Below are 27,010 nucleotides of genomic sequence, written 5' to 3'. Positions count from 1 at the left end.
AACTATTTCCACCCAACTAAATTCCCCCAATATCAATCAAAATGGCTGGTCCAGGTGGTGGTCCCCCGCGCAAGAGCCATACTAAGTCGCGCAATGGTTGCAAGACATGCAAGCGGAGACACATTCGTTGTGATGAGTCCTTCCCACAATGGTATGCCTTATCACTCAGATGAGATGAAAAAAGAATATGTCCATTCCAAGGTTCTAATCTAGATCTAGTCGCAACTGTACCAAGCACAACTGTCGTTGTGATTATCAGGATATGGCAGCTACACAAGGCAGTTCCCCCTCAAGGCGGGGTCCCGATCTACTAATGTCGCCTGAAATCGAAATGGAGATTGACAAGTGGCACCGAACTGGCATTCCTCCTTATCCTGAACTCATGCAGTGTCCTCAGTCTGGATGGTCTCATCTATCACGCGCGGATTTGCGCCTGGTTCACCACATCATTGGGCTCTCGATCGATTTTCATCGCCGCGGTCTTAGTGGTTGTACCGTTTGGGCACAGAAAATGCCCAAGTATGTGTTGTCCTAGATTCTCTTTTCGATATCACCTTGCGCTAACCTATCATCTAGTTTCCTTGCTATTGCCCTATCCAATGATTTCGTTATGAGCGCCATTTTGAGTTTATCTGCTTTTCATCTTGCCTTCCTTACTCGCGACCAGGAGACCAAGCAGTTGGCCTACCACCATAAAGTCACTGCCCTACGAGGCCTTCAGACTGCTATTGGTGCTTTCTCAAAGGAAAACTGTGAAGCTATTCTGGCGGCTTCTATCTTACTTTCATGGCAAGCAACTGAGCGGTAAGTCTAGACTTTAGTTCTATTTATTTCATTAACTAATTCCGTATCTAGTCAAAGTTGGGTATCATTGCAACAGGGCATCTCCTCCGTTCTTGAATCGATGCACCCATTCTGGAAACAAGAATCAGAGCTGGTTCAACTCGTCGAAAACCAACGCGCCTTAAGCGCAGGATCCGATTACTCACTTTCCATCGAGGACGATCTGCACCAACTCGATCAAACCATTCACGGGCTACAAATCGCCCAGAAGCGAGTCTCACATGACCCCGAATATGCGCAACGACTAGCAGAACTCGTCGACTACGTGCAACAATTCAGAAAAGATTACCCCAAGCAAACATCCGACCAGGTCTTCGAGCGCATCCAGATCCTACGACGCTGGCTATTCTGGCTCCCTGCATCTATGCTCCGAGGCGGCGACTCCGACATCAACGCTTTAGCAGTCCTCTCGCAGTTCTTTGCCGTCGGCGTAGCACTCGACCACTTCTACCCCGAAATGGGCGGCGCATACCTTGGCGCTCTATCCATCGGCCCAATCGAAGAAACATACCGAATTCTAGCAGCACACAGCGCCACAGATCCATACAACGCCGAACTCCGTCTCGCAATGACTCTTATGGATCTACCCCGACGAGCCGTCGCACATTACCGTAATCGTCTGGCTTGGTCACCTCGTCCATCCGTCGAGCACTACTCTCCCGGTCCTTCAAGCCCTTACCACAATCAAGGTCTACACGAGTACCCTCTAGCCTCATCTTCTTCGCCTGCATCCGCTTCTCCTTCTTACGCTGCATATACCCCACCACTTCAGTCTCCACCCGCTGTGACTGTCGCTAGCTCGCCATTCCATCTAGATGGATATATCACAGCTGCTCCTTCGCATACGCTCTACCCACCTTCCCCTCAACTTCTCGATACACATGACCCCACGCTCGGTCTGACTGAATTGACGCATTCTAATATGTTGCCCAGTTCCTCAGCATACACACCTCCATATGGCACTGAGGCGCTCTGTGATATGCCTCGTCAGGATGAGATGAGTCTGAATATGGATATTTATGCACAGGCTCATCATTACGATATCCCGGGTATGGTTACTTCTGAGACTTGCTGGTCATGAGTCTTGGAAATATAACTTGGGATATTGGGTGTTTTGTTTAGAGGATATTGATGGGATGGCGCAAGAGATAACCAATACCCGCCTTCACTTTGGGCTAGGAGTTTTTTTTATGGGTTTCTTTTGTTTCCTATGCATTCATATGTTTTTGGTTTTTTTTTTTGGGAAGCATTTCATATATTTCATTGTTTTGTATCTCGGATGGGCATATTCGTTGGCGTGTCATACATTTACTACAATCTCAAGAACTTGATTTTATTCGGATATGATTTTTCCTGCCGCGTGGCTCGTACTGGTATTTGATAGCTCATAAGTCCTAGGGCCGCGCGAAGCGCGGTGCTAAAGCAAGGAAATTGGGAAAGGTATGTGCTTAGCTAGGAAACTCTGTTGAATGGACACTATATCCCAATCTGATTTCACTAGAAGACCATATTTATGCATTTAGCTGTACTATTGATTAATCTTATCCGTAATAGGTAAATGGTTACCTACTCTGAGGCTACTCGTCGGTTTACTCTTCTATGTATGTAAGGACATAATGGAGTAGCCTAGCCACTGGCACTCTGGAAGCTCCGAGATTGGAGAAGGAAGAAAAATAGATGCATTCAAATGTTGATTGGATACTACCTGTACACCTGGAGGGGTTAACTGGAATGATGCTAGGAGGTCAAAACTTCCCCAGTACCCGAGTATGTGGTAAGAGGGTCTATCTAAGGTCTACATGTAGGTACTACTGCACTTCACACGTTCGAAGGCCGGTATTTCCCTAGACTCGGACTTTTACGGAGTATCAGGAATGAAGCTCCGTATACATCCAGACGTCAGTCGGCATTTTGAACAAAGACCTGAAACACCCAATCTACAAGTAGTATAGATCAGCTCCACATGGGCATGAAGATTAAGATCTCGATCTTGATGGCCTCATAGATAACAAGGTCACACAAACTCGGATCACATCAATCTCAAGCACTTGAGTGCTTAGCCCAGAACGTTGAGTTTAAATCCTGCAACACATGAACATGTACGGAGTAAAACTAAGAATAGAAATTAAAGTAAAGCAAGCTTGAACAGCTCTACCTAATTCCATTGGTTAATACCCTCGTATTCGGCCTCGTTCCTCTTCCGCGTTTAATTGTAGATCATTTACGAACTTGAAACCCCTGGTTCATACATATCATATGTACGGAGTACTTTGACTCTTCTCGGAAACTTGAAGTAGTGTGGCGGGCTGAAAGTTCATCTTCTTCTTAATGCTTGGTTGCTGCGGTACATACCTGCCAGGCTGCCATCGGCCCTCCTTGCAGATTTCAACCGTTAACTTTCATTTTGACTTCAATGCGATTTTTCTTCACTCCCTTGCGTCATGCATACAGCACATGGATTCCTCGTGGGGTCGGAGTTTCAGATTGGAGTCTACGTTGACCTTGTACTATTTTGGGATGCGGTTATTTTCTTCAAGGTTCAAGTTGTTCACCGCACGCGCTTGGAGGTTTAATTTGGTTTGTTTTTGTGATATCATGTATCATATTCATCTGCATTCGAACGGTCGGAGTTTATCTAAGATCTTCAGATTGATGCCTTGTTTTGTTCGGCTGAGAGATATTGATACTACATGTACTAGTATGTATGCGGGTATGGATAGATTGTCGGTGTAATGTACATCATGATTTTATTACTAGGCTGTGTTAAATGATACATCTACTGGACTTGATATCTTGAAATTTTCATGATTTATCACACTGGTAGGTATCTAATATTGATTGCTTACTCAAAGAGAAACTCAAAGAGAAATCTCAACCTTGGAAACAACCTACCAGAAACATGTCGCCCAGCGCTCCGCAACCTCCAAGGCCGAAGCTATCAACCCCAAGGAAGAGCTAGCCAAAGCCAGATATGACCAAGCGAAGGCGACCAGAGTGGAGGCTGACGCCAGATATGAGGTGGTGGGTTTTCTTTGCTACCCATATCTTTCTCACTATGACCATTCCATCCTACAATGGTAGCATGTCTAAATATGTGATGCCTCAGGCTAGTATAATCATTTCATTTAGAATTAGTTATTTTATATCTTAGATGAGTATATTTATTAGTGGTATAAACTTAAAGTTATAATATAAAGGATTGATTTCATCTGATATGATTTTTATACTATAGGGGCCTATAATAGTAAAGTAAGAGATAGCCAAAGAAAGATAGTTTAAGTAAGAGGTGGCTTAAGTGAGAGATAGCTCACCATAAGTAAGAGATAGCTAGACTGAGCAGGGACTGGTATCTACAGCCTTCTTCAACATGTTCAGTACTCCCATTGTTCCGGGTCTTCATGCCTAGTCCAGTTTGGTTCTTCAGAGCGCTTAGCTAGCCCATATGTCACGTAGAACAGAGGTGACCACTTGTACGGTTCATCCACAGGTACAGCCATGCGGAATCCTAATATGTGCCTATAAGAGTTAGTACCTAGTATGTGGTAATCAATCATAATTAATTAATTTCACATACATTCTTCCAGTCAATTCATTGTAGATTAATTTGGAAAACGTAGTAGGAAATGGCTGGATTCCACAACGCCTAAGTTTTCTTATAGCTGGTTAGCCTCTTATCGGGACAGTAACTAATAAGGTATATAGTACTTACTCGTAAACATTGCGGAACTCGCCACGAATCCGATCTCGCTGAGGTCTATCAAGACCCCAGAAATATTCCTTTGTCAAAGGTACTCCCGGCACCCTTTCCTAAACAAAAACTGCCTCATAGCCTCCAGGAATCATTCCAGTATCCGGTTGCTGTGTGTGATTGTATCCGAAGAGCTGAGGAACGACTGGACACATTTGTTTCATGAACGATTTTAAGGCCAAGAGCTCGGTAGGCTCGTGAAATGGAACAGCCTGACTAGCTCGTTCATTTGGTGGGCACCATTCCGTGCCAATGATTGGTATCTGACGGTAAATGCGTAGGAAGGCTGGTTTCTGGTGTTCATCACCCTTGAGATAACAGAGGAACTTTCCAGCTGCAAAATCAAGGCCAATAGGGTCTTCATGGTCCTGCTTATGCATAGAAAGTGACACTTCTTCAAGCTTTTTGGTGATTATCCATGTTCTCTCGGGCAACTCCAAGTCTTTTTCGGTTGTAAAATCAGGGATAATAGGGTCTACGTGGACATGTCTGGGCATAGAAAGTGACACTTCCTCAAGATTTTTAGTGATTATCCGTGTTCTCTCAGACAACTCCAAGTTCGGATGGGCTGGGGTGACGATTTCACTACCTTCAAGACCCATAATGAAAGAAGATTCTCCAGAACGCATTATGACGGCGAAAAGCTGTAGTAGGAGCTTCTGGTGAAAAAGGTAAGCTGGCTGGATTGTAAGAGGCAATAGAGATGAATAGTGGTGAACGTGAGAGAAGAGACCAGTTGGAGTCAGTTACTAAGAAGCGAGTTAAACGGTTTGCTATCAACCACCTAGATAGTGCCTAGGTGCACTACGTACTAATGGATGTTTCCATATGTAAGGGTAAAGACAGGAAAAGCTAAATTGGATACTAGGCTATGCAATCATGACGATTCAGAATATGTCCCGGGCCCTTCGCCAAATTTGGCTTAACCTTTATACATCTATACTTCCATGGATGCATCCTCGCAAAAAGCGAAGCTTGGCTTTTGGGTAATCTATCAGCTCCATGTATCCTATATTTCTATATTGATGGAGTTACAAGTTGAGCTCCAGGGCCATTTAGCAGACAGGGTCCATGTAACAGGAATCCCGATGTAGACGGCGAAGGTCCTGATTGATTCCAAGTCTATCTTGGTGAGGTGTATACAGGCTAAGCCAAATTTGGCGAAGGGTGTCCATTTAACAACGCGAGAAGCGCCGAACTCACCGCCTACACGTGATCTATGACATAACGTTTTGCACCCATGGATAGCTACCGATATCAACACTCACATCAAGCTTGTCAAGCTACGATCAACACCTCATTTTCCACCGCGCCGAGCAAACTACAACCTTCCAGACTATTCATCTGACCGCAATCATTTCAAAATGGCCGACACTGGTGGTTGGAGCACCATCGAGTCCGACGAGGTACGGCATATCTGAACTGAAGCTCAAAACAATTTCACCTGCTAACAATCTTTAGGGTGTTTTCACCTCCCTCATCGAGACACTGGGTGTGCAAGATATCCAATTTGAGGAATTGATTTCTCTTGATGCAGACACAATACGGTCCCTTGGGTAAATTCCCCAGTACCAGCATCATCCTTCCAACAACCAAGAAACCCCAAAGAAAGATACCTAAAGCTAACATGTTCTACCCAGTCACGTCTACGGCGTCATCTTCCTTTTCAAATGGACCCGCGAAGCAGCAGGCGCCCGCGCCGAAGCCCCGATTGACGGATCATACGACACAACGGCCACAGAGAACAACGTCTTCTTCGCAGCACAAACAATCCAAAACGCCTGTGGCACACAAGCCATTCTCTCCGTAATTCTAAACCACGATAACCCACCTGCACCACTCCCAGCGATCTCCCTGGGCTCTGAACTCAGCTCCTTCAAAGACTTCACAACAGGCTTTCCCTCGGAACTCCGTGGTGAAGCCCTCTCAAACTCAGAGGCCATCCGCTCAGCACATAATACCTTTGCGCGCGCGAGTCCCTTTGCCGATGAAACTGCCAGACCTCAAGATGAAGAGAACGCAGCGGATGTTTACCATTTCATTGCGTATACCTCTGTGAATGGAACTCTGTATGAACTTGATGGACTCCAGCCTCATCCTATTAGTCATGGACCCTGTGATAATACTTCATTCCCTGAGACGGTTATTGAGGTTCTACGGAAGAGAATTGCGAGATATCCGCCCGAGGAAACACATTTCAATCTTATGGCTGTGGTTCGGGATCCGAGGATTCGCGCAAAGGAGATTGGGGATGTGGAGACCCTGGAAAGAGAGCAGAGGAAGAGAGCTGCATGGCAGTGGGAGAATACTTTGCGTAGATGGAATTTTGTGGGCTTTATTGGGGAGATGATGAAGGGAGTTGTTGGTATGAAGGAGGGTCAGGATGCCGAGGGGATGGCTTATACCGAGTGGGTTGATGCGGCGAAGAAAGAGACAAGGAAGAAATTGGAGATGAGGCGGTGATTCCTTCTTAAAGGCACTGCTAGTTTTTATCTCTTGGAAGCAAAGCTTGATATCCTTATGTATGGAGTATGCTGAATGATCTTAATCCACGAGTCTCACGAAGCCTCGATCTGTCCTGGAAATTGAATTTAGACTAAGCACGAAAACAATACTAACTCGATAAAAATAAAATACTCCTATTTAAAAGAGTAGACATAGAAAAATCTATATAAGTTATAAAAGTAGTGGTGGTCCAAAAAAAGGTAAAAGAAAAAAAAGAATGCGCTGGGAGGGAATCGAACCCCCCCCTGCTCTTGAATTCACTTTGGAAGAGAGCAATCCTGAAGAACTTATTAGTACGGATATTTAGTGTGAAATTGGATGAGTGAATCCTTACCTAACCACTAGACCACCAGCGCTGGTTGGTTGATAGAGCTTGCTAGTAACAGGTATTGAGAGGCCTTGTTTATTCCGTATGTAGACTTTTACACTTCACACGAATCCCACCCATACATCAAAAACAATTTTATATCTCCACAAAACATTTCAATTGATTGCTTTTCCATGAAATTTTTGATAGCACTTCATTTATACATCACTTGAGGGTCCGTATTTCATCATGCTTGGCTATATCCGATGTATTATTACTACTGTTGGCTCTATATATAACTCCACGGGTACTGGCACCTTGTCATCTGCAGTTCCGCCCTGAAGACTTGTCAGACTTAGACATGACGAGGTATCTCTTTTATATTAAAAATTGAAGCTTCAACTTTCAAGTTCTTGATGATTTTACCAGCGTCCTCCAGGCTCCACCTGGGCATCGATTAATTCCTACAGAGTTCAAATGTGCCAGTGGTTAAGATTAAGATTTCTAAATCACTACCTAGTAGTACTACATCCATAGGACTCGGATCTAACTTCAAGTTCAAGTTGAATCAAACCTCCCAAGGTTGGAATTTTGGAATTGATTCCAACAAATGTTCACATGTGCAAATGTTCGACTTGAAATGTTGCACATCCATGGATGGTTCAAGTTATTGTGTCTCTTAGTAGGTAGCAGCAACATGAAAATTGAAATGTAATGGACAGTGTTTCCTTCAAATGTTTGTTCAAGTTCACCAGTCCGGTGCAATCCAATAATCTTTCCAGGCGTCGCCATTATCCGCATCTCTAAATTCATCAATTAGTCCCTCCACGCCATCTTTTACCCACTGTCCATACCCCGCTTTCAACCAGCTCTGTCCATCGCTTAAAAAGCCTCTCCAATCTCTGCGACCGCCATTCTCCCCCAAACCAATGGAAATTGCCATGTTGAAAGAGTTGTGTATATGAATCTGGCCTGACCTGGCTTCCGTTGCTCAACTTCGCCCTATTCAGTGGAAATGGAAGGAGTAGACGGAAACCTGTCTCCTCCGTGTCATTGTGATATCGACATGTAGGCTCACTGTATAATCCTGTTTTTACAGGATCACCGTCGTTCATGGCTATTTCCCCGTTCTCATACACTTTGTTAAATAACCATCGAATTTCGGTATTTAGATTTACCGTTGCGGAAGCTGTAAATAAAAGGACTGGTGGAATAGATCCCTCTTCATAAGGTCGCATGCTGTTAAATTGCTGACGTGCCGCAAATGCCTCTTCATCGTGGGGGGACCTCTAGACCAGGCGCAATAAATTTGAAACGGGGGGGTCTTCACTCGTGTCAATAATGAGCGAATAAAGCAGTCTTGTGGCACATGAGCTGCGTCCAGGTCTGTATCGGTAAAGAACGGCGTAAAGTCAGGCAAAGGAAGATGTGAGCCAGGAGGCATTCGAGATTCAACGGTAGCTGAGTAGTGCTCTATAGCAGCTATGTTACTCTCGATTTGAGTATCGCAATAGGGAATCCATGACCATAGCTGCATTTGCATTCGATCTCTTGACTCCTCCTCAGGTAGCCCGACAACAATCGTGCCTAGACGAATCATGTAGATCCAGTGGGAGAGGAGGGTCTCTAGCGGATACTACAGTTCATCAAACCCATCCATAGGATCTATACTTTCCCAGTTCATTATAGTCATCGGGAAGGAGGCCCGATGGAGTTGTTGATCATAGACAACACCAAGACAATGCGGACCTAGGTCGATAGAAGTACCATAGATCACAACATATCGCTCCTTCCCGTCGAGCTCATTATCTTCATCGGGGAAATACTCGTCGCAGAGCTGCATTTCAAGACGGCCGACCCAGTAGAAAAGTGACGGCTCAGAATCATAGATCAAATCCAGGAATGAATTAAGCGACGGAATTAAGCGCTTGCGAATGGCTTCTATGTCTGTATTTGACTTGCGCCAGAACAACTTTTCGCGAGCCATTGCATCAAGGTCGGGGGTGTCTTTTTTGTGGCGGGCCATCCAGCCATATGCGACCAAGTAATTGTGTAGTCTGGCGCAGCGTTCATAGTCGAGAGTGCCGTCATGTTAATGACGGGAAGGGTTCTCGTCGGAAACTAACGCGTCCTCAATATCGAGGATCTGTTCTGGAGTGGTATTCATGATGTTCTGGAGTGGTATTCATGATCGTGGACAGTCCTGGGCATGTCGAGAGATAAACAGAAGTTGGATAAAACGGCGACTCCGATTTGACCTGGGGACAGTGGCACTAGTACGGAATATTAGTACCTCAGTTTTAGGCTGCAGCGCAAATTTACCAATATTACAGGGACTGAAAGCTCCTAGGTAATCTTGAAGTAAACGCCACTCTATCATAAACAAAGAATTAAAATTAGCTTCAAGTTTGATTTCTCAATTCCCACCTAGCTCCTTCATCGAGAAATCCGCTTCATAATTCTTATTTCGTGAGGTGAAAGTACATCATAACACATAATAAAAATTATTATCTCATTAATATTCAATCCCGAGGTTGCAATGGGGAAACTTGAAGTCCACCTGTGGTGTTAGTGGCGACCGCCAAATGTGCGTGTGCAATCTATTGGTAGCAAGTCCGACACTACTGGTATTACAGAGTTACAACATTTGAACTTGAATAGCTGGGCAAAATCTTGCAATAAGCAATTCTATGAGCCGTGACATACTCGATTGATCGAACTTGAAGTTGGCCCGGGTTCAACATTCGCACAAGTCGGGTATACATGTATCATTCATGAGATCCACCACGAAGCAAGTGCAATAATAACATAGATCTTGACTAAAAGAGCTCTTTTCAACCTGTGAATGAAAGGCTTAGCAAATTTGAGACAACTTCCACGAGTTTGAGAAGAAATGCCAGTGCCTGCAACTCACCAATTACTCCTTCCCTCCCGAACCACGTATCCAAGAATGATAATAGCAATAAAAAAGTCGTTATACTAAATGTATCAAATTTTAGAGTCATATCGTTGACACTCATACACCAGGCAAGCAAGATAGTCAAGGGAACTACCATTAATGCGTTTTGCATACAGCGGCCCAAGGTGAGAGATATAGCAATATCCATATTGCCGTTCACTGCGTATTTCACCGCAGCTGTATCGAGTGATATAATGGGTAGGATGACAAGACCAACAAAAGAGGGCGAAATATACTGGTCCGTCAATCCCTGGATGCTGTCTGTTGCATAATTTGTATTCAAGGCAATCAAGGTAGTTGTGACAAGCATTGTTACCACGATAACCGGTATGGTAAGTCTTGGTGTTGAATCATCAATTAGTTCTACTAGAGTCACATCCCGGTGATCTCCTGCTCCTGCACCTATCTTTGCTGCAACATGTCCAACTTTTGCAATCTCACGACCCACGTCACCTTCTTTGATCCGCTTGCGCCACATGATGTTTTCCGTTGGTTTGAGAGGAGGTGTGTCCCAGAGTTCTCGGTGAGTCTTGAGGTCGAACAAAAGCCAAAGACCGGAGGATATCATGATGATGATGGATGTACCGCGAGATTGTGCTAGAATACCCCCGGCGTCTGTGTTTGATAAATAATGAGATGCTGTTGGGATAACCAGAGATAGAACAGCGAGAAATAAAAGTATAGTGATGGTTTCAGTCTTTTCCCTGTTAAATCGCTGCTCAAAGTATCGGATGCCGCCTAAGAGGAAGCAAATCCCCGTCAAAAGCAGAAGATTCGACAGGATTGTGCCAAGTAAAGAGAGACGCAATATGCTCAGTTGTCGATTTTTTAACGGTAAGATAGACTGTATTAGTTGGACGGCATTTCTAGTATAAGCAATTATTTAGTATATTGTCTTCTCCTGGATATCTCATTCGTGCTTGCGTAAACAAGGACATTGAATTGGGAAAAGAATTTGTCAGACAGACATACCCGAAAGAGTGGATGATCAACGCTAGAAGCAATGAGCTTTTATCCATATATACGCCCAGCTCATCCGTTGCTAGACCCAAAATTCTGGAAGATGGAACGATTGCCACAAAATTCATAAAGAAAATCGCAATTTGGGAAGAAGATGTGTGCTGGACTGCGAAGCCCGCGGGGACGAACAGTAACAGGATGTTGCTCCAGTCTCTTAGAAAAAGAGTCCTCATCCGTGCGCGGAAAGGGAGCTTGAATGCGTGAGCTACATATAAAGGACCTAGTAAATTGGGCTTTAGGGAGGTTACATATGTCTTCTGATCAGAAATTTCCGATGACATGCTCTCGAAATCTGCATCATGATGGCTAAAATTTTTCAAAAACCTGCGGCGTGCGCGGAGCCTTCCAGTCTCGATTTCTTCAAGATCGATCCGATGAGATGTATTGGAATTTGTGGGAGTTTTTGATATAAGTGCTGGCTCCGGCGATGAAAAGCTAGGTCGCTTTGGCGATTTTACTTTATGAAGCTCTGGCGATGATGAGTTCCGCTGCCCTAGCCCTGGTAAGTTCTGATACCTCTCGAGCGACGGTAATCTATGTAGCTCCGGCAATGATGAGTTGGTATGAATAGTTGCCCTTAGATTCGAGACAGAGGGAAAGTTTGGAGGTTGCTCTGGCTCAGCTTCACCGGATATGGTGCCTTGAGCTCCTTCAAGTTCAATTGAACGGCCCCGGCGGCCAGAACGTCTCCATTTCCTGAAAGGATTGTAACCCGGTGCGCTTTCTTCATCATACCATGCCAAATTATGAGCCTGGTGACGATAAATATCTGGTATAAATTATTAAGATGGATTGTTCCGCCTCTTGTCATGGGAGATTCGGCACTTTGGGGCAGGCATACGCATAATGGATCAACAAGCGCAGTTGTGGTCCAACGAAGAAAAAGTTGATTGGTATCGACTCGGAGCTGAATGACAACAAACAGGAAGTTTATTGGTATTTTGAAGCCATGAGAGGAAGATTTAATTTAACGAGTCGAGGTCAAACATGACTAGTCCATGTTCAAATAGTTCAACCTTGCAATCAGTCTGGCGGGGTCGTGTTGTTTTTCAGCCGCACCTTTGGAGCGGGGTCACCATCAATTGGATGGGTGATCACCTGGGCAATAATCCGTAATGTTAAACATAAAAGACTGGACTCAGAAGGTCGATCATTTCTGGATGCAGTGGGGGTACATCACCAATTAGCCATGGATTATGGTCAGCATTGGTCTAGTATGGAATATCATGATATACGGAATGTGTTTGATGTTGGGCATAAACGGATGGGAGGGCTATAATAGCACAAACAAAGCTAAGCAGAAGATGGAAACTCGTGCAGAGTGCATGGAGCAAAAGTATGAGCAGGCAAACATTAGAATATTCAAATGTTTGTACAAATGTGGAGTGGACAAATGCATAAAACATTTGGAGTCATAGACCTGGTCGACTGCCTCATCAATTGGCTGCTCAGTATTATGATGCCTAGGTAGTAGGTGTGTTCTTCCCCCGGGGCTCCAGGGTACCTACTACTAGGTGATCCGAAAGCTGAATAGCACGGTAGTTCATTAATATGATTTTCACCCCTGTAAGATTGGGACTCGGAGTTAAATGATCGTAAATTTTATGCCTGAGTTCACATCTACTAGTAGCAACTTGAAGTATTATGTAGTAGTCTCCATTCACTAGGTACAGCGCTATCCTATTTACCTAGATGATATTTACTAGCATCCACATCGTAATCTCATATGCGTCATGCATCGACATCCATCCAGATATCTGTTCAATAGTCGACAGCTCGTTTCCGAAGGTGTTCAACCATAGGAGCTGGCAATTCCTCCGGGTCAATCAGGTTCAACGTCAACAGGTCAGACCAGAAGAATAAGGCCCTGTCCTGAGCATATGCCAAGTAATCAAACTCATCCCCTTCATCATTATCGGAATCCACGGGTGTTGTTGGCTGGGCCTGTTCATTCTTCTCGTGTCCGTTCTCATGGGGAACACCGGAGACACCGCTACTTCCAGCGGTCATCTCGGCAATCCCTTCCTCCATACCTGGTATCTTGGCCTGAACAATACCCCAGGCCGCCCATTGTGCGGAGCACATTACACGCCAGAGGCGCGTTTGGTGCATCAGACGCCGCACTTCCAGCTCGAGTTCCTCTTCAATAGGCTTCTCATGAGAGGCGTATGCCACAGATGATGCCTCAGAGCAATCATCAAGAGTTAGCGGGGTGATAGCAGTGCCTGTGCCACCTCGCATAGCCGGGGTTGCCCAGGGTGAGGTGACACCGCCAGTTACGGCTGGGCGATGGGTGAGGTATGTCATCACAAAACGGTACTGGTCTTCGGGGGTAGGGTAGAAACGGTTGTTGCAAGCCCAAGGCCGCTCTTCGTCGTGGTAGTTGTAGCACCATTCGGTCTGATACAGTCAGCAATGAGCTTCATCATGTAAACGTAGAGCAGTATAACTTACAAAATGATTGGCGAATTCAAACCCAGCAGTGTTTGCTGACGAGTACTCAAAGTCAATGACCACAAGCTGCTTATGTTCATTGGCAGGGAGAAGCAGTGGTGACTGAGTAGCTGGCTCCATGCGAAGAAGGTTACCATATTGAGTCTAGAAAGTGCCAGGTTAGCATGGAAGTCATTGTATACCTCTCATTGTAATCACTTACATCGTTGTGAGCAAAGACAAGCTCTCGCTTGATCTGCTCTATACCACCGCAGCTAGAGATAAGCCAAGTCCGATAGTGATCAACGGCCTTTCGAAATGTTGCCCATGGCACACCACATACAAACCCGCGGGAGCGCCATGGTTCGGTTGACTCTTTAAGTTCATTTCCTGGAGACTGGAGCTCTTTGTCTAGCCAGGTGGTTACTTGTTCACAGCGGTCCACCCATTTATCCCAATTTTTGAAGATCACCGGGCCCCCTTCGCGTTCTTCTTCGAGTAATTCCATGCCATCATGCAGCTCTCTCATCCGCTTGGCAATTGCCCTCGCGGTCTCGGGAATCCTCAAGTCCTTGAATGTAAGGGGACGAGCTTCAAAGAACTCTTCAAAACGGCCATTCAGGAAAGTTCCAAGTACGCTGGGCCCAATATTCTTACGACCCAAACGACGAAGAATTTGCAATTCCTTCTCGCGATCAATCAGGTGGTCTACCTGGGGACCGTAGATGCGCAGCAAAAGTTTCCTGTAAAGAGTCAAGAGGTTAACATATGAAACTTAGCTTCGAGATCAGTTGTACTTACGGTGGAGGTCTTCGAGAAGACAAGGAGGCAGATCCATTCTCAATCTTGTGGGTAAAAAGACCTCTAGGAGGAGCGACTACATAAATGGCATTGGTCATGGCACCACTGAGCCGGACAACATCAATCTCATCAGCCATCTCCATCGGCATCTTGCGCCAGCCTCGAAGCTGGAGGGTATGCACCAGGCGCACAATCTCCGTCTTAAAGACAGTCCACGCCTCCCTCTCCTTCGATCGCTTGGTATTATTATCATCAGCATCGTTCTCGGCTGTGTTGCTGAAGTTGTACGCGAGGGTCTTGGAATTATCTAGATAAGCTTCCACATTTGGAACTTGCGCTTCGATATCCGTGTAATCCGACTCGGAGGCAGAGCCTCGACGTAGACCCTTCGGGCGACGGCGGGGAATGCGTTTAAGGGAATGGTGCAAAGCTAGACCATTCACGTTTGTAGGTCCCGCGAATCGTGCCAGGATATTTTCCAGTTGATCTAGCGAGAATGTGCTCCCCGAGGGTTGAGGAGGTTCCGCTGGGCGTTCCTCCTCATCCTCTCCGCCGTTCGCGCTGGAAGGGGCTGCCTCGGCGTGGCGTGCCTTGCGTGCCATTCGTCGAGTCTTTTCATGCTGTAGCCACTCGTAAACCTGATGGAAGAGGCCTATCTGGGGATCCTCATCAGATTTGATCGATGGTACACTATCATCCAGCGTCATCGCGTCGAGCCTCAGGCTCGAGGGTGTAGAGTAGTTGACCGTAGGAGACATGGAAGTGGGGGTAATCGGCGGGCGGGCAGTCGCCTTCGCGACAGGGGCTCGGTATTGCTTCAGGGTCGGTCCATCAGGACAGGCAGAGGTCGGACCGTGTGTATGCGACGAGTTTCGTGGATGATAATCTGTCACTGTTCCCGAAATAGATGGTGACTCTACTGTAGATCAGTCAAAAAAAGATTCTGAAGATCGAGAGGTGCATGGGCATAATGTCGTCACTCCCCCGCGGGGATCACCCGAAGAAGGAGCGGTTGGTGCAAGGGCGTTGTACCCATCAGGGCCAGAAGTCGCATGGGAGATGTAGTGCATTGGGCATTCTAAATTGTACAGACAGGAAAGGAATATATCACCTACCTGCTACTTCGGGGCCTGAGTTGGCATGCCCCTCGGTAAAGGAGGGCATGCTCTCCAGGTCACAGAATTTTTTTTTTCAAGAAACCTCCCCGATAGACTCAACAAGAGTAGTCGAAATGAACGTGTTTGAAAGTCACAGGTCAATTGTTAGAGTGCCAAGGAGGATATTCTGGAGAAGAGCACAGAGGCCAGATAATAACTAGCCAGTCTGGAGCACCTGGACTTTGTGGGGAGGAAAAGGTGAATCTTTGGGGACCCACGATCCACACTTGTCCCAGTGGTCACAAGGTATGCAAACTTTTGCTTTGAATATTTTCACCCTAGTATCATGCAATATGACACGATTTAACCAAATCTGGGAAATTCTTGATGGTTTGTTCAAAGACAAAGAGAATTGCCCCATATAAAACTCTCCTTAAGGGGAAAGAAAGTGGCAATTGATGCCTGGGGGATATGGCAACAGTCCAGACATCATGGACTATCAGCCGATTCCCGAGATAAGCAAAAAGCGAGATAGGTAATTGATCACGCTCACCGACCTTTGGTCTGGTTTTGAAACTCGTTGGCTGGGATGCATTATAATAGCGGATATATCGATATGTGGCGCAGATGGTAATGTGTCGCGTGAGGGGTGTTTTGTGGCGTCTTTGTGGGAAAACTAAGTGATGAACTATAGATCTTTGGAATAGAGTACCTCCTCTCATCTGAGGAGCACTTCAATGTCAAGAGAATGGTTGACTCCATAATAGAGGGGATGTGATGGAGAAAAAAAAACCCTCAATGGAATGAGGGGAACATTTAAGCTTGAACCCTTTGGAAGTACAGCTGCAACCCAGCTGACAGGCGGGGTATAAGGACTCGGCACGGAACCCTCCGGGGGCCGCGCGTGCATTAATGCTTTCTGTTATCCCAAATTAATGGGAAATTGAATTAATATACATAATGGTTGTTAAGATTGAGCACCGGGAAAAAGAACAGTACGCTGAATAAATCTAATGTCGCCGTTGGGGTTACCGAAGTCCCGAAGACGATAATGAAGCCATTTTTGCGTCATGCCCTGCAAGTCCTTATCGGACGAAACACTGAAATCCCAGATACGGCTTTCAGAAGGTGGGACACATCCTGATTTGGAAATTAAGTCACCTGGCCCCTGCAACCAGTCGAGATCTGCAGGATTCCCTCCCTCTTCTAGTTCAACAATGACGGCGACAGCATGAGCAGCCGGACGGCACAGGAAAAGACCTTGGGCAGGTGGAGCTTCGTGCAGAAACTGTAGGGCCTGGCGACGTATTTGAGGAAACCGGCATTTGAGCGCAGTGATGAAGAGTGGCAGAAATACACCAGTCTCGAATAAAAAAGGTGGTTGACTGCCATTATATCGGGTGGATGCAATCGCTGTGGGGGCATGATTGATGATCTGCGCGAATTCGGTTTCATAAGAATCATATAACATTTGATCGCGACAAAGACAGGTCTCAATCTCAATCAGGACACCGGTGTAAGTCATAAGTAATAGGGCAGTGTTGCCATCATGTTCATCATGAAAGAGAGATATCAAGGATTTATGCCAGCGATTGAGACGCTCCCTGAGATCCCTCTGTCTCTCTATAAGAATAAGACCCAGGCCACCATGTATCCGCTCCTCGAGGGAAAAAGACCAATGAGACTTTGTATCGACATTGAGGATTTTCATATCTCTGACAATACCATGGAGGGCATTTCGAGCTTCATCGATCGATGACAGTTGCACATCCATGTCAAGTAAATCCAAAGACCGATGGCTATTGGGGTTACCATCTGTTACGAGAGCCCAGGTACCGAAACGCCGGAAAATAGGATTGATGACAGAAATCAAAAATTCCCTATTCACAGAGGCCTTATTCCTTGAAGTATGGTCTGTGGGCCGGAAGGCATTGATCACCATATCCGCCCTTGTCTGCACAAAGTCAAGGCTGCTTGTCTGTTGCCTTGGAGCAATTCAATAGCGATGAACAGAATGCAGCTTACGAGCAGTACTGATAGATCAGCTGAGCCATTTTCCATGCGCTGTCGCAAAGCAGCCAGCGAGCGAGAGTACCACACCAGAGCCTCGTGGTGGTGGGGATGTTCTACCTCTGCAGGGTTATTGATAAGCCGAAAAGGTGATGCCTCATGAATTGGTGGTCGCTCGTATAGCGCACTAAGTGAAATTATGGCATCCCATATTGCAGGCTCATTTCGACACATCTGCAGAACTGAAGTTCGCCAGAAACCAGAGTCCAGTACGCCACATAACGCTGGACCTGCTTGATAGTAGTAATATTCGAACGCCCTTCGCTCTCGGTGTGCACTGATCACAGGGCGCTCTCGTGATAGAAAATCTTGGAAAAGACCAAGCTGTCTCTGCGGTGAATCACTCGCAGGGCGTGTATACGAGCATTGGCGCTTCGTACTGACACATCGCTGACAATGGGGCTGTTCTTCCCCACATTTAACGTGTCGCGCTTTGCAAGTATCACAGCCACGTTTGGATTTAGTGTGCCTTCGCATGTCCAACACAGAGATCCAAAGGACACTATTGGCGAGTACTGGAGATTGAGATAAAGTATTCAGGTGACTTTAATTGGTCATCACATGCCGATCACCTGGGCACTGATTCTCGTGCTGGAAGGTAATTGTTTCATAGGGAGAGAGGACTTGTGGTGTTAATAATCCACCTGGTTTAGCCCCACTCCAGGGCTGTCCACGGGTTTCGGGGTCGCGTTTCCAACACTCAGACGTTAATGAATGTTAATCTCAGAAGGAAATGATGGAATCTACGTTTCTCACGGAATTATCAGTCGAAAATCACTGGCTTCATCTGGTGCATTTCACCGCCATACATTCGCTGAGTAGTACTGCTGCCTGCATGTGGACATGCTAAGAAACACCGACAGGACTTGAACAACTTGAAACACCTGATCCGATAGACATAAAATGGATAAAAACAGAAATGACAAGCAGAAACTCATTAAAATATCATCTAATTCCATCCCTCGTGTGCTTTGATACCCTTTGCTGCTTTCTTAGCGGCCTTTCTTGCTGCCTCTTCTTCCTTGACTTTCTGTGCTTCCTGACCTCCAAACGACCCTCGCCACTCCGATGCTTTCTCAGGATTCAAGCTGCTAAATAAGAGAATTGCTTTGCTAATCTCATGACCGGGCTTGATGGAATTCGCATCCCAATGATCGGGGATTGGTAGCGCTTTCGCACAAAGTTGTGCGTTTATCGAGTCAGCCGTTTCAGGCATAAATGGGGAGACAAGAGAGGCAAGTAGGTGGATTAAGTTCACAGCGAGTCCAATAATTGCCGCATATTTTGATGACTCGTCTGCTGCAAGTTTGTTGTCGAGATTGTTTGATTGGAGAAAGAGATTGCCTTGCTGAGAGATAGACAGAACTGTAGCGAGGGCACCACGAATTTTGACAGCTTCGAGTTTGTCAATATAATCGGTAAGAAGTGTGTTAACCTGATTCTTCCATGTGTCAAAAAAATTCTCATGGTACTGCGTGTAGACTGGCACTATATCATTGAACTTGGCCGAGTTGACAAACTTCGCGACGCGATTGACGAAATTTCCCAAATTTTTTAAAAGAATGTTGTTATTAGCGCTGATGAATGAGTCCCAGTTGAACTCAGTATCACCGGTTTTTGGTCGATGAGAAACAAGGTAATAGTGCCAAACATCTGAAGGGACACCTGTTTTCTGTGCAGAGTCCCCGGATACACCAATCCCTCGAGATTTGGAAAACTTCCCGCCTTCATAGGTCAGATAATCTGTAGAGAGGTGGTGAACCTTTGTCCAAGTGTCACGAGTACCGATTTGAGTACCTGGAAAAATGACAGTATGGCAAGAAACATTGTCTTTTCCAAGGAACTGATAGACATCGTCGGGATTATGCCACCACTTCTGCCACTCGTTGGTATAGTTTGCCGTGATAGAAACGTAACCAATGCATGCATCAAACCAGGCATAGATGACCTTTACTTCATAGCCTGGCAAAGGAACAGGTGTGCCCCATTTAATATCTCTGGTAATGCTGCGTGTTTTCAAGCCCTCCTTTAACCAAGCAGAAGTTATTTCCTTGCCGTTGTTAGACCAAGCCCCGAAAGAAGCAGCCTGCTGGAACCAAGGCTCAATCTCAGATTGAAGCTTGTCTAGTTCAAGAAAGATGTGCTTTGTTTCCTTCTTGACTGGTGTAGCACCATCAACCTTGCATCGAGGGTTTTTAAGCTCCAGCGGATCTAAAAGTTGGCTGCAGAGGTCACATTGATCACCATAGGCCTCTGGATAGCCACTTGATGAACATTCTCCCTGAAAAGATCTATCCGCCAGAAGCGATTGATGCTGCTCGCAGTAAAGCTGAGTTGTCATTCCCTCCTTTAGAAAGCCATTGTGGTGGAGCTAGAAAGCAATTTTGGTGGAGCTTAAGGAATATTTCCTGAGCGGTCTCTGTCTGCAACGGAGTGGTCGTCCGGCCGAAAGTATCGAAGCTGATATTGAACCATTTGTAGACATCATCATGGATGTCATGGTATTTATCGCAAAGTTGCTTGGGTGTAAAATCTTCTATGAGTGCTCTCGTCTCGGAGGTTGTGCCATATTCGTCGGTACCTATAGAGTCGATAAATACTAGTACCATTATAAATATAAAACATTGCAGACAACCCACCGCACACATAGAGCGTGTTATATCCTCTTCCTCTACAGTATCTTGCAACACATCTGCTGAGAGCGTGGATTCAATGAGATTTCCGAGATGGGGAACATTGTTCACGTATGGATGGGCACTTGTAATGAGGATGTTGCATTCTCCGGGCACTGGAAGGACAGTCCCACATTTCTGCGGAGTCTGGGTCATATTGAGTGGAGTCAAATTGATATTAAAGGTTTCTCTTGAAAAACCTCAGTCTCGAGTATTGATTTGGTGTCAAGGAGCGGAAAGCAAAGAGTTTATCATGGAATTTTCTAATCCCTGCGATGACTCACGTTAATACTCTATACTAGGGGGGCTGTAACATCCTAGTGCTAAGTGACTAATCTCATGCACCATAAGTCCGTCAATTTGAAGTAAAATTAGAACTTGTGGGTGCAAGTCGAAAATAAACACTGATCTGGCTCCTGTGGTAGAACTGAGAGGTGAAATATACGTATTTCCATCGGCTCCAGCGATTGAGCATTCAATCATATTGTATTGAATACCCGGAGCATTGACTAGTAAAATAAAAGAAATTCCATGAAAAGCGCTCAAGTCCCCAATTTTATAGAGAGATGAGACAGATGAGACCGATAGGCAGTCAAAGTAGTAGCCTGTCCAAGTGGTCCAAAAAATTGAAGGCCTTGCACGTCCAGCTCTCACTTGCGCTTTTCATCAACAACTCTCACCCTGCCAGACCTCTCTTCCTCCACAACACCACCGCAACTCCCAAGATGCCCCAGAAAGCTACACTTTTGTGTTTCGAGACTGCTGGCTCGCCAGCCTCGATGAACCTGACATTCAAAGAATTCGAAATACCAGATCCCGGTCCGGATGAAGTTCAGATCGCTTTCATCTTCGCCCCCGTTACTCCAACCGACATCCTCGCGATTTCAGGGAAATATCCATTGAAACCAATCCGAAGGGTGCCAAGAGGGCCATACGAAATGACAGATCCTTACATTGCTGGGTATGATGGTGTTGCACGAGTCACAAAAATTGGCGAACTTGCTCCGAGACACGTTTACGACACAGATTTCCGAGAGGGTGACATTGTTGTCCCATTTCGCATGGGAATTGGCACATGGTGCAGCCATGCAAACGTGCATGAGAATTGGCTTTTGAATCTGTCTTGCAATCTATACGACCTCGACGAGCTTCGGCGAAGCTTCTCACCAATCGATATTGAGACATTCAGTTATCTTCGAAGCGTTTTCTGTACTGGTCGGTTTCTCGTTCAAGAGTCCTTCTATGATTTGAAGAGCCATCACTGTATCGTCATGAACGAACCCGTGGATCCTATTTCCTGGGCCATCATTTCTCTGGTGAAAGCCGAACGGGCCAAAGTTCTGGTTGTCCTTGAAGACCAGCCAGAAATGAAAGGCCCATCTCGACTTGATCCCCGAAAGCGCATACTGAAAGATCAAGGCGTTGATTGTGTTCTTTTGGAATCCGAAATTGAAAGATACCAGGAAGAGATTGAGAATATGCGGATCGTGTCTGTTTTTGATAGTGGGTCATCACCTTCTGTCTCACCATTTGTCCCTTTCCTCCGTTTGGGTGGAAGCGTGGTGAACTACGCTTTCTTGTGTGGCAGCGATACACCCAGCTCGTTGACCATTTCCTACTACCGTCGAGATGGAGAAATACCCTCGGGCCCCTTTAATGTAAGGAGCTTTCTGCAGCACTTTTACAACAGGCATATGGACTACACGGGGACTGGTTACTCACCACTTGAGATGGATGTTGACTACCCACTGAGAGACCTGGTACAACAGGGCCGGTTAAAGACGCCAACGATTAAGCGCATTCCATGGTCAGCTCGGGATGAAGTTCTGAAAGCAGTCAGCACGGTTGAGGAACAGGAAACATGGCGTGACATGTATGTCATTGATTTTGAGGCTTGAATTGAGGTTCAAATAATCGTTTATTCGGAGTGTATTTTACTGGAATGAGATTTTTATGGCCTGCAGGGCTGCAATCGACCTTATCAACTATCTCTCAAGAATCAAATGAGCAACAGAAACTCCTAATTCGATATCTTTTCACGCGGAGACCCTCCCTGATTGTGATAATTGGGGTTGGAGTCCGTGGGACAAAGAGCGTGATCTCGTCTGGGTACACGGGGAGCACCGTATATTGAACAATTGAAAAAAGCTCCAATTTTGTAGACCTTTGTAAATTTCAACATCATGGAGACAAAGAATAAGCTTCTCAACTCCATATTTTAGTTGAATAAGGTGGAGCAAAACATCAAGATCCATGGATTTAGGAATTTGATCCATCACGCACCGTTATTGCCATTTCTGACCGCCTGTATAAGATATCACCCCTGACGCGCTAGAGATCGATATCCATAACAATTCTTGCTTAATCGTCCGCGATATTAGAATGAATTGAGCATAATTATGGAACCCGCACAGTCTCCACCTACACCTTCTCGGCCACTGCCCAAGGGTCTACCCTCTCCGGCCGGGGCCATACAAGCTACTCCATCAGCTGATCCGCCACTGGTGCGGCGTCGCAATTGCGAATTAGACACTCACGTTCGCGTACAGCTATCAACATTGAAGGATATTGCCGGGTGGTCTTATACGCAAATTCACGAAAGATTCCCTCAAATTCCAATCTCAACTATCAAAACCTCATGCAAGCGAGCGCGGGAACGGAATAGCTTCGAGACTGGAAAGCGTTCTGGACGACCAAAAATCCTTACAGACAGTGATGTCGAGAAGATTCTATCAATGTACAAAAATGATCCGAGTATCCCGTACAAGGATCTTCTCGATGCGGTTGATAACAAGTGCAGTAAAGCTGCAATCTCTCGCCTCATTACTTCCCAGAAAAATCTCCCCAAACGACCTATCGTGAAGAAGCAACCTGTGCCGAAGACAGCTCCACCTGGAAGAATATTGGTTCGGGATCTGGATGCTAATGGTGTCCTTCGGCAACGGCCTGTACCAAACACCGAGATCTGGGCTAGGCACTCTATATCAGACCACGCGTCTCTTTCTAACGACCCTGCCGATCCCCCACCGCCACTTCCTCTCAATGCCAAGCCATGTGGAGTCGATAAGTGAGACACATTCTGCAGAATAGGCACTGTGTCTCGGTCTAAATTAAGGGTCCAAGTCGATCGCGGATGAATTACCCAGAAGATAACTTAAAACTGGTTTCTCCTGCTCGTATTCCTATTTATACCGCAATCCCAACCACTTCTTCCTGAGACCTGGATATTCTTTTTCTCATACTCCTACAATATGAAGATTTCCGGCGCAGTTCTTATTTCTGCTCTTGTAGCTACCGCAACGGCCTTTGATAAGTGGCAGCGTACGTTCATACACCAAGTGGTCTCCAGTATTGGAGACACAAAGAACCATCACTAACAGTTTGATGTTACAGCATGGGGAAAACGTGATTACTCCTGCCTTAACGTCTACCAAGGCATCCCTGATAACTCCACCCTCGCTGCTGGACAGTCCGTCCAGCTGCGCTTCAACCGTGCACCCACCACACACTGCTCCGACCCATTGGCAAAGTACCCTGCTAGCCAGTATGGCTATGGCGTGTGGCTGTATAACAACCCTGTCCGCCATCTGGATACCATCTCCTATGCGCAGTCTGTTAAACTTCTGCAAGGGGTTAATGCTACTTCTGGGGTAATTGATATTGAGATCCCGAAGGATCTGCCCCATGTTGCCGATGGCAGTGTCTGGTATCTGCGTTTGGATACTTCCTTGGATACAGCTCCTCAGGTAGGTCACCTCGTACTTTTCAAATCTTCTCTTCTTTGTACACCATGCTGATTTATTTTGCTAGATGCCGACGGTGTACAACGCCGCTGGCCCGTTTACTATTACCGCTTAGACGCATGTATTGGAGTTTGGACCGGCTCAAACATCTACATGATGACTGAGGATTACTTGTGAAACTTGTATTGATCATTCAATTTTATTCTGAGATATATATGTATAATCCTCGATATATGAGCCCCGGTGCCTTAGCTATAAACAAGTGGGACAATAATGAAAGGCATGTTGCCTGTATCCGTATTTCTTATCCATGCATGCAAGATGCTATAGTTGGAAACGAAATCAGGAAATGATATAATCACGAAACACGATTGAAGGCCATGTCAAGGATGCAGACTTTTAATCATGATAGGTAACGCTGTAGGCCTTGAAACCCTCAGTTGGAGCTGTGCTAACCAGGGTGAAGCTGCCATCGTTTTCGGCACTGAGGTATTGTTTGCCCTTAGCATACTGAATATTGTAGCCGTTTCCATTACCGAGGAAAGTGATGCTCAATGGCGCAGCCCGTGCAGAATCGTCAGCATCGATCAAAGTACCGCGAGAGCCGATCCATCTGCCGTCAAGAGCACTGGAGATGGTGAAGATTCCACTTTCCTCGTCGTCGTTGTAGTGGATAATCCATCGCTGAGCCTTGGTCTCGTGGTTATCGGTCGCCGTGGTAGTCTCGAGATTGGAGTTCTTGGAACTCGTAGGAGCTGTCAAGGCGGCACCAGCCTTCTCAAAAACAAGGTAGCGACCCTCAGTAAGGTATCCGACAACTTCCTTGAATCCATCTTCGAAGAACATGGTGTTGGTCGAGTTGTCCTGGTCACCATATGGAACAACAGGTCGTGGACTGGGGTATTCGGCCTCGCAATTGGAGGTCCCGACATAACTACCGTCGCTGTTAGTGGCCGGTGTCTCAGCATCTGGAATACTGGGCAGGGACAGATCGGGCTTTTTGCAAGGTCAGTCTAGTCACTTCGGAAGATATGATAGAGATGGTTCTTACGTTGTCGAGATCCAGTGCGTTGAGCAGGTCCGACATGTGGCTACGACGCCAAGCGACCATTTGGTCAGTTTCGATGTTCTTGTAGCCTCGCGCTGAGAGCCACTTCTCCAGGAACAGAATCTGGGAGTTGTGATCCGCCCGTTCAGTGAATACTCGGCCACCCCGAGTCCAGGGGGAGACCATCATGAATGGGACGCGAAAGCCTGATAGCGGTTAGAGTTGACCTCAAAGAACTTCAAAGTTCAAACTATTACATACCGGGTCCAACGAAAATATCACCGAAATATCCAAGTGGATCTTCCATCCATTCGCCGGGGGTATCCTTGGGAGCATGGAAGGGGCTGACATGGTCACCAAATCCACCAGTCTCTGCGAATAACATCAGCTCTCGTTGATTTTCTTACTGTGTTGACAGGTGATACTTACCATCATAACTGATCATAAGCAAAGTTGAAGAGTACTTTGGACTACTAGTGACCGCATCTACGACTTTCTTCTGCAACCAGGCACCATCCTTGGGCATGTATGGAGGATGCTCGGATAGTTCAGCAGGTCCGACGATAAAGCTGATCTCGGGCAGAGTACCATTTGCAGCTGCCTCATAGAATGCCTCAAGACCCACGTAAGACATGCCCTTCTTTGCCAGGGGCGAAGAAGAGCTGGCATTTTGGTACTGCTCAAACCATGCGAGAGGATTGTCATCAAAGTTGTCGGTATCTTGGTACAACTGCCAAGAGACACCGGCTTCCTCGTAGAACTCATAGATGGTCTTCCACTTGAGGGGATAGCAGTTGATACCATCAGAATCGCAACCTTCAAATTATTAGCCGAGTTAAAGATTATCAAAGTTGTGGACCTACCTGGGACTTCGTTGTTGTCGATGTAGACACCACCCTGGTCCTTGTTCTGGGGGCTACCAGGAACATTGATGGAGCCACTGACCAAAGTCACACGATTGGGGTTTGTCGCAGTGATTTGGGCTTCCTACACAAAAGTCAGATTCATTGTTCCACAGTCTGGATTATGACCGTACCTGGTACATGTCACCAGAAGTCCATCCCTCAGCGATAGCGAACTGAACTGGGATGTCCTGGCGCTTGAAGTAGCCCCAACTCCAAGGAGTGTTGTTACGAGCCCAATGATTGTTGAGACCATGGTTGTAAGCTGCCTGGTTATCCTGGTAACCATTGTCACCAGCAGTCATGCATTGGATGGCATCGAGACTATCACCACCCTCGTATCCCAGATACCAGGGCAGCAAGTTGTTGGTCTTGTTAGACATCCCAGGATCAACCACTCTGTTTATGAGTCAGACCGAGAATACATAATTCGCATGTCAAGTTTCCACATACTGGTGCCAAACTGACTCATTGCCATTCACCTGAACATTAGGATCGCTGAAACCACGAACACCAGGCATGGTACCAAAGTACTATGCAGAATCTCGTCAGTCATGCTTCAATTTTCCGCAGGGGCACATATAGAGTTGCGATTCATACACAATCCCAGGAACGGTTTTCCTGCATGAAGATCACCACGTGTTCGATATCGCGTAGCTCGTCGCCCATTACAGGCAGACTGGCCAGGATGACTGCCAGCGCAGCCCCACGAACGACCTTCCAAGTCATAATGGCCGCGTAGTATACTCGAGACTCGAGAAGACCAAGATGATTAGCTTGTCAAAGGCGACAGAGAAAATAAATGTGAGCAGGAGGAGATCGAAGGCATTTAAGCCCCGGAACTAGAGTAACCATTTTGAGG

The 27,010-nt window shown here is 46.1% G+C and overlaps 13 protein-coding genes across 13 annotated transcripts; 5 read left to right on the top strand and 8 right to left on the bottom strand.

Moving 5' to 3' along the window:
- Nucleotides 1-41: 41 nt before the first annotated feature.
- On the top strand, nt 42-1,924 carry N7483_006612 (putative C6 transcription factor RosA-like; the record flags this gene model as incomplete). Its single annotated transcript, XM_057090049.1, has 4 exons — nt 42-151; nt 220-519; nt 577-804; nt 856-1,924. The coding sequence occupies 4 exons, from the start codon at nt 42-44 to the stop codon at nt 1,922-1,924; spliced, it is 1,707 nt and encodes a 568-aa protein (XP_056944790.1).
- Nucleotides 1,925-4,650: 2,726 nt separating this feature from the next.
- On the bottom strand, nt 4,651-5,220 carry N7483_006611 (uncharacterized protein; the record flags this gene model as incomplete). Its single annotated transcript, XM_057090048.1, has 1 exon — nt 4,651-5,220. One exon carries the CDS (start codon nt 5,218-5,220, stop codon nt 4,651-4,653), a length of 570 nt encoding a protein of 189 aa, XP_056944789.1.
- A 735-nt stretch (nt 5,221-5,955) lies between these two features.
- On the top strand, nt 5,956-7,054 carry N7483_006610 (putative 26S proteasome-associated ubiquitin C-terminal hydrolase; the record flags this gene model as incomplete). The annotated part of the gene is made up of 3 exons (XM_057090047.1): nt 5,956-5,997; nt 6,053-6,147; nt 6,232-7,054. The coding sequence occupies 3 exons, from the start codon at nt 5,956-5,958 to the stop codon at nt 7,052-7,054; spliced, it is 960 nt and encodes a 319-aa protein (XP_056944788.1).
- A 1,161-nt stretch (nt 7,055-8,215) lies between these two features.
- N7483_006609 (uncharacterized protein) lies at nt 8,216-9,003 on the bottom strand (the record flags this gene model as incomplete). Its single annotated transcript, XM_057090046.1, has 2 exons — nt 8,216-8,692; nt 8,734-9,003. The coding sequence occupies 2 exons, from the start codon at nt 9,001-9,003 to the stop codon at nt 8,216-8,218; spliced, it is 747 nt and encodes a 248-aa protein (XP_056944787.1).
- A 36-nt stretch (nt 9,004-9,039) lies between these two features.
- Nucleotides 9,040-9,570, bottom strand: N7483_006608 (uncharacterized protein; the record flags this gene model as incomplete). Its single annotated transcript, XM_057090045.1, has 2 exons — nt 9,040-9,460; nt 9,530-9,570. 2 exons carry the CDS (start codon nt 9,568-9,570, stop codon nt 9,040-9,042), a joined length of 462 nt encoding a protein of 153 aa, XP_056944786.1.
- Nucleotides 9,571-10,313: 743 nt separating this feature from the next.
- N7483_006607 (uncharacterized protein) lies at nt 10,314-11,450 on the bottom strand (the record flags this gene model as incomplete). Its single annotated transcript, XM_057090044.1, has 3 exons — nt 10,314-10,382; nt 10,457-11,228; nt 11,335-11,450. The coding sequence occupies 3 exons, from the start codon at nt 11,448-11,450 to the stop codon at nt 10,314-10,316; spliced, it is 957 nt and encodes a 318-aa protein (XP_056944785.1).
- A 1,693-nt stretch (nt 11,451-13,143) lies between these two features.
- On the bottom strand, nt 13,144-15,686 carry N7483_006606 (uncharacterized protein; the record flags this gene model as incomplete). The annotated part of the gene is made up of 5 exons (XM_057090043.1): nt 13,144-13,782; nt 13,837-13,980; nt 14,039-14,558; nt 14,617-15,532; nt 15,614-15,686. The coding sequence occupies 5 exons, from the start codon at nt 15,684-15,686 to the stop codon at nt 13,144-13,146; spliced, it is 2,292 nt and encodes a 763-aa protein (XP_056944784.1).
- A 994-nt stretch (nt 15,687-16,680) lies between these two features.
- N7483_006605 (Zn(II)2Cys6 transcription factor domain-containing protein) lies at nt 16,681-18,260 on the bottom strand (the record flags this gene model as incomplete). Its single annotated transcript, XM_057090042.1, has 2 exons — nt 16,681-17,691; nt 17,739-18,260. 2 exons carry the CDS (start codon nt 18,258-18,260, stop codon nt 16,681-16,683), a joined length of 1,533 nt encoding a protein of 510 aa, XP_056944783.1.
- Nucleotides 18,261-18,732: 472 nt separating this feature from the next.
- N7483_006604 (methionyl-tRNA synthetase) lies at nt 18,733-20,611 on the bottom strand (the record flags this gene model as incomplete). Its single annotated transcript, XM_057090041.1, has 3 exons — nt 18,733-20,005; nt 20,256-20,364; nt 20,428-20,611. 3 exons carry the CDS (start codon nt 20,609-20,611, stop codon nt 18,733-18,735), a joined length of 1,566 nt encoding a protein of 521 aa, XP_056944782.1.
- Nucleotides 20,612-21,180: 569 nt separating this feature from the next.
- On the top strand, nt 21,181-22,353 carry N7483_006603 (NAD(P)-binding protein; the record flags this gene model as incomplete). Its single annotated transcript, XM_057090040.1, has 1 exon — nt 21,181-22,353. The coding sequence occupies one exon, from the start codon at nt 21,181-21,183 to the stop codon at nt 22,351-22,353; it is 1,173 nt and encodes a 390-aa protein (XP_056944781.1).
- Nucleotides 22,354-22,854: 501 nt separating this feature from the next.
- Nucleotides 22,855-23,526, top strand: N7483_006602 (uncharacterized protein; the record flags this gene model as incomplete). Its single annotated transcript, XM_057090039.1, has 1 exon — nt 22,855-23,526. One exon carries the CDS (start codon nt 22,855-22,857, stop codon nt 23,524-23,526), a length of 672 nt encoding a protein of 223 aa, XP_056944780.1.
- A 180-nt stretch (nt 23,527-23,706) lies between these two features.
- Nucleotides 23,707-24,313, top strand: N7483_006601 (uncharacterized protein; the record flags this gene model as incomplete). Its single annotated transcript, XM_057090038.1, has 3 exons — nt 23,707-23,776; nt 23,849-24,201; nt 24,266-24,313. The coding sequence occupies 3 exons, from the start codon at nt 23,707-23,709 to the stop codon at nt 24,311-24,313; spliced, it is 471 nt and encodes a 156-aa protein (XP_056944779.1).
- A 284-nt stretch (nt 24,314-24,597) lies between these two features.
- N7483_006600 (nonhemolytic phospholipases C family protein) lies at nt 24,598-26,877 on the bottom strand (the record flags this gene model as incomplete). The annotated part of the gene is made up of 8 exons (XM_057090037.1): nt 24,598-25,194; nt 25,250-25,452; nt 25,508-25,618; nt 25,676-26,062; nt 26,110-26,233; nt 26,283-26,547; nt 26,602-26,681; nt 26,749-26,877. 8 exons carry the CDS (start codon nt 26,875-26,877, stop codon nt 24,598-24,600), a joined length of 1,896 nt encoding a protein of 631 aa, XP_056944778.1.
- Nucleotides 26,878-27,010: the final 133 nt, after the last annotated feature.

Source organism: Penicillium malachiteum (assembly GCF_028827825.1).
Source record: "Penicillium malachiteum strain IBT 17515 chromosome Unknown utg000003l:1.0-4950554.0:1.0-4952489.0, whole genome shotgun sequence".
Taxonomy (NCBI): Eukaryota; Fungi; Ascomycota; class Eurotiomycetes; order Eurotiales; family Aspergillaceae; genus Penicillium; species Penicillium malachiteum.
Note: the sequence above shows the minus strand (reverse complement) of the source record. Positions and strands in the feature narration are given on the sequence as shown.